Consider the following 6,075-nt stretch of genomic DNA (forward strand, 5'->3'; position numbering starts at 1 on the left):
ATCAAGAAGTCTTTCATGTGCAAAAACCAAAGACAGAATCTGAACTACATCGCATTCCTACATAAAATGGCAAGACTACAATTTCCTGTGGGAGTGATTTTTAAGCATCTTCTTAAATAAGCCAGGTATGTACAATTAGTACAGAGGCTTATCATGAAAAATAAACAGTAAAAATGGATTCTGTAGCAATCCGTTACTCATTTTATTTGCATGCTATACAGATTACTACCTCTCTAGCAGGACTAAACAGCTGTTCAGCAATCAAAGGATTATACTTAGCAAATACAAGGTATATGCACCCTGTAAAGACAACAAGAAAATGGGCAGTTTCACATATACTGTAAATCGGCAGAAATGTGCAAGCTCAGCAAAAAAGCAATGGTATGGCTAAGATGTTCTAAATGCTATTTAAGAGAACGTAATATATTTGAAAATAATCAGAACAGAGATAGCAAAATAGGGGAATAGATAGCTTACTTTTCATAAATGGTAACTGCACTTTTTTTAAAGAAGCAATAGATTTTTTTCCCCCAGCCATTCTCCAAGAGTGCATCAATTTAAGTCAGATTCTCTTAAACTTTAATTACTACTTGTCCATAAAGATGCTACTCTATAAGCACTCATTTCTAAGGTCTGTACACAAATAACAATAAAGTGAAACATCCAATTCAAAACTATCTATTGAGATGCACACTTTAACCCCTATGTCATAAGGTGATATCATCAACCAGGTTACACAAGCAACAACCCTGTCTGCTTGCACTGAGGAGTTGACTTAAGTACATCTTGATACAAAGTAAGAGTTTCAGCCTCATCCAGTTCCCTTTCCAGCAACACCAAAATAGTACTATCCACTTCACACTACTTTAGAACACAAACCAAATTTAGAACACAAGAAACACTAGTTAAGATGAGTCTGTAAAACAACTTGCTTTATATTTGTAATTAAAACCCCTTGAATTATTAAATGGACATTCACAAAAATAAAACTGTCAATATTAGTACAATTAATCAACCCAGAAAAAAAGCCACAACAATACTTTCCCATTTAAACAACGCCCAGGACAATGGAAACTTTTGAGGTCCACTTTTCAGTTCAACAGACCCAAGCTGTTTGTTGTCTGTTCAGAGTTTTTTAAACTTTTATTACTGTAATCTTGTAGTTCATTGCTGCAAGCTTAGGATGGAGAACTTCCCTACCCTAGTAAAAATTATATGCCTTCATCCATAGATAAAACTGTGAATAAATGTAAAATACAACTAAAAAAATAGGATAACCTAGAAAGTAAATTAAAACAAAGAAACACAGAATCACTTTTGAAAAACAGTTTCAAAGTGAAATTTGTTTTAGACTACAATGGGATAGAGTTGCTTAAACAACAAATTCTGAAGCAGTATTCAGCATCTATCAAACAAGTTTGCATGGTAGAGCCAGCAACTGAACTTAAACCTCTGAATTCATATACAGCATCCTGTACCCTCAATTACACTCCCACATAGAGCATATGGCAGTAATTATCACAAAGTGTGCATAACTGCAAACATTAAAGTATAATGCATAATTTAACTCACATGGGTAGTTTTCTAGTTGAGATAAAATACTATCAACTGCATTTTGCAGGCAGGATTGCAAAACTACAACTAAACTCTGTTTTTCTGACTCCCAGCCCTTTAACTCAACACTGTGACATTCCTCATGCAAATAAAGCAGCAAACATGTTGGGAGTGCTTGAAAGATCAAGTCTTGAAATTTCACATTCACAGAACGTTAAGCATCTTCAGTTTATCTCGAGGCTTCACGTATTGCATAAACTGCCAGTCAAGTTCATGATTAAAGCCCCACCTTGCCACTAAAGAAGGGTCCGCGATGTGTCTAATTGAGCAAAACAAATTTAGACAGAGATGGGTCTGAACAAACTAGAAAACGACAGGATGACCACGTCCTGACCAATTTATAGTTTTTGGCAGCTAAGAAGACTTGAAACTACCACATGATGTACATTCAAGTATTTGTATTAGATACTACTACACATCAGTAGCTGGACTAACTAAACTCGAAGCACATACAGTTTTGAACAAGGTCTCTGAAAAATTTTTAGGAAGTGAAGGGTCACTGCTGCCGAAGTTCTGTGATGCTGCCTTGCCAATTATCTAATTAAGACATACAAAATCCATTCTCATTTTGGGTGTTACTGCTATACATGACAAACTGATCACACCAGCAAAAATAAGGTTAATTATTTTTCACAGCAAAAGATCAGTCAGTTTAAAATTGATTTCCTTACCAGATTCCTTTAAAATATTCCTATATTTTGTTTTCTTCATAAACCAACTTTTTCTTTCCCCCTCCTCCCCTGCGCCAATAACAGCATCTCCCCCAGACTACAGTAACATTACAAATCCTCCATACCACTCAGAAAGTAAACAGCAGGAAAACACACTACAATCACTTTAAGCATCCATAACTAATCACATAGAAGTCAAAATGCCAAATAGAACCAAATCATTTACTTCTCTCAATACAGTCTCATATTCCCTCAAAACATAAAACTGTAGTTTTATTTAGGTAACCAGTAACTGCCTAAATACTATCTTAGGCTGATCTAGTCAGATCATGTAAGCCATTTCACACTCAGGCAAATAACTATTATTTTCCTGTAAAACCTAATCTTTTCCTCTGCTAATTGTGAGTGGGGTTTTTTCCTGTAATATTCACTTTTCAATAAAGCTGGTATTTGTCTCCTTGTGAATAAGCCCACCACTTTGTTTAAAAACAAAACAAACCCCTCCATACATGGCTATAAAGGTGGGCCATGCCACTGCAAAACGGAGGGTCTGGGGAGAACAGTGTTTTATGCAAGGAGCTTCTATGACGTCTATGACCCCCTACTACCTTTTTCTTCATGAACAGAGGAGATCATTACCATAGCTGCACAACCTTTATAAACAGATGAACAAAAGAAAATAACAAAAAGAGCAAATATCAAAAAGCATTTCTCAAAGTGATCCCCCAAACACCTGTATTTTAAACTGTATGATTTTTTTGGTGCAACACCAAAATAAACCCAAGAAATGCACAAAAGAATTAAAACAAGGGCATTTAAACATATAGTGAGGAGACCAGAAACCCTAGTCCAAGCTGACACAGTAACACGAAACTGACACCCTGGGAAATAACCCCCAGAGCACAGGGACTCCTGAAATCCAGGCCCGCAGACCTGGAGTGAACCTGCCCAGGTAAGATTGCTTACAACAGACAAACAGAAGGCCCTGAGAAGGAAAGCTCCCAGCACACCTGGGCTGATTTAGGAAGCTGCAGCCAAACCCCTCAGCACACACAGATTATCTTGTGGATCACACAGGAACGACCAGCTAAGTCGAAAGATACAGCGCTGGGTAGAAAGGTGGGAACGGGGCTGACACCTCTGCCAGAAAGGTCGACATCGTGGAGCCAGCGAAACAAGAACGCTTTAGGCCCCATATCGCCCCGGCGGAGCGATACAGCGAGGGGCCCGACACCGATAAACCTGGCCCAGGGCAGGAAGGGGGCGCTCGGGGAGCGGGCGTCAGGCGCGCTAGGCCCGGCTGCGGGGGCCGAGGTTCGGCGGGGGCCGTTCGCGGCCAATAAAGGAGGCCGCACCGGACAGGCAGGCGGCCTAGGCGCTCCACTCAGCCGCGGTTCCGTCCCTGAGCCCCAGCAGCAAGGACGCAGCTCCGAGCGACGTCCTCCCCGCCCGCTCCCACCTCTCCGCCGCCCCCCCACCAGCCGCCCTCGGCCGGTGAGGCCTAAGCACCCTCTCCCTCCCGCAGGCCGGCGGCCCGCAGCACCCCATCGCCTCCCCGCCGCGACACCCCGCACTCACAACTCGCTCTTGCCCCCTTTCTCCCAGTTCTTTATCCACTCGGTAGGGAGCAGCGCCGCCATCTTCCCCGTGTGGCGCCGAGAGCCCGGATGGAGGAGCAACGGGCCCGGGTCAGAGGGGACGGTACGGCTCGCGAGGAACGACGGGACGCGGACGCGCCGTACCCTGGGAAACGGCGCGCGCCGTTCCACCGCGCCTGCGCGGCCGCCCCGCCCTCCCGCGCGCGGCCGCCCCCGCAGCGGTCGCCCCTGAGGGGTGTCCCTGGGCGGGCGGCACTGCGGCCGTGGCAGCTCCTGAGGCACCGAGGAGGCCCCGGAACCCCTTGGCGGCGCCGGCCCCTGCTGGGCCCTGCCCTCGCTCCCCTACAGCCGAGCGGTGCCCTTAGGCCGCCCGCAGTCACAGAGTCCCAGAATGTGAGGGGTTGGAAGGGACCTGGAAAGCTCCTCCGGTGCAATCCCCCCATGGAGCAGGAACACCCAGATGAGGTTACACAGGAAGGTGTCCAGGCGGGTTGGAATGTCTGCACAGAAGGAGACTCCACAACCCCCTGGGCAGCCTGGGCCAGGCTCTGCCACCCTCACCGGGAACAAGTTTCTTCTCATCTTTCAATGGAACCTCCTGTGTTCCAGTTTGTACTCATTGCCCCTTGTCCTACCACTGGTTGTCACCGAGAAGAGCCTGGCTCCATCATCCTGACATCCTTGCTTACAATGGTGGACATCTTCCTTAGTACTGTCTGGTGTTAGCTGAATTGTAAGGAATTCCTAGGTTAAAAAATAAGATACATTTTAGTTCTACGGAACAGCCTTTATTGTCCATCTTTTCATGAGGCTTTTGTGTGCTAGAAAAGATGTCATGGGCATCCTAAGATTCCTATGAGTCAGAGACCCTTGTTAAAAGCTAGGATGGCTTTTTGTTTCCTTCTGTTATTTTCAGAGGTTGACATTTACCTTTCTAAACAGTGGGATAAAATAAAATTTTGAAAAGAGGAAAAACGATGATGACTGCAGAGGCATGGTATGTCACACTGCAGTCTTAAGTCACCTGCTGTGCTTTCTGCCTGAATAAAGAAGCAATCTGAATGTTTTGTCCCAAGTACATTAAAGAAATTGCCTGTGTTGGGCACTATGGTAACAGCTGGATAACAGTAGGAAGATATTTAGCCTAATGGCAAATAAATACAAGGGTTTCAAGGGTGCAGTATATTATCCAGCAAATATGTAGTTAGAAAATAATTAGTGTTAATTTAATCTTACAAAAATGTATTTGTTCTTGGTTTTCTAAATAAATACTACAGACACCAATTAGGAGAGCTGGAAATGTACAAAAGCAGAAGAAATAAAACATCCAACAGCTCGTTTCCTCTGAATTAACCCATTCCATGAATTCATGTGGCAAGGCACAACATTATTCGCTCTGAGGGGTAAACAACTGAGCACTTTTCTTGCGTAGACATTAAAGAATGACTGTTTGGAATAATATGTCCTCTATTACTTGGCTTTTATATCATGTGCATGAAAGAATTGCTCTAAATTCCTGACTTTTTAAAAAATCCGTCATTGTTTGGCAATTGTTCCTGTTCTTTTTCTGGGGACGTTTCTTAAATGCCCACACAGAAGAAAAAGCTTATAAAGAAGACATCCTTCCACATTTCCCATATTATTTCCATTTGGCAAATGTTGTTTAGGCAAGTAAGAATCCTAAAGTTTATCTAGTACCAGCTGTTTCTAATCAGCTATGCAACTGAAAGGAGAAACTTTCTCAAATAGTAGTTGTCAAACAGATCTTACAATTTCTGGGTTTCTGTCATAGCTAAGCTCAAGTATCACTTCATCATCCTGAGCTATAAAATGTACCAGATTTAACTAAGATCAGCGGATGTGGAGAAACACACTGTTTGGGAAAAGTTTGCTTGTTTTCAGCTCACAGAAAGCAGAGTTGTTTCAGCAAAAGTTGGTGGTTGTTTGCCTTTCTTCCCTACTTTCCAACACAGGCAAGAGCCAACCTTAGATTTAGGTTGTACTTCCAAACCCTGTTGGTGTGGAAGTCTTCAGGTCAAGGATGGAGACGAGCTATTCTAAGGGGCTTTGCTCCCAGCCTCTGCTGAAACCATTACATGGATGATTCCCATTTGTTTTCTCCGAATAATAAAGACACAATGAAAGACTAATAAATAAATTAAGAAACATTTAATCTTACAGTACATACACGT

At 43.1% G+C, this 6,075-nt stretch overlaps 1 protein-coding gene across 9 annotated transcripts in view; it reads right to left on the minus strand.

The window, feature by feature from the left end:
• Positions 1–3,985, minus strand: part of THOC2 (THO complex subunit 2) — a 45,117-nt gene extending 41,132 nt beyond the window's left edge. For 3 of the 9 annotated variants that reach the window (XM_082061951.1, XM_082061949.1, XM_082061948.1), the window contains exon 1: positions 3,864–3,981. In XM_082061951.1, coding sequence (XP_081918077.1) covers positions 3,864–3,925 — 62 coding nt within the window. In that variant the 5' untranslated portion in view covers positions 3,926–3,981. Of the gene's footprint in view, positions 1–3,863 lie in introns of all 9 variants that reach the window. The other 6 variants (XM_082061947.1, XM_082061945.1, XM_082061946.1 and 3 more) reach the window with 4 other exon arrangements.
• Positions 3,986–6,075: the final 2,090 nt, after the last annotated feature.

The sequence above is a fragment of the Streptopelia decaocto genome, assembly GCF_964273445.1.
Source record: "Streptopelia decaocto genome assembly, chromosome: 10".
Taxonomy (NCBI): domain Eukaryota; kingdom Metazoa; phylum Chordata; class Aves; order Columbiformes; family Columbidae; genus Streptopelia; species Streptopelia decaocto.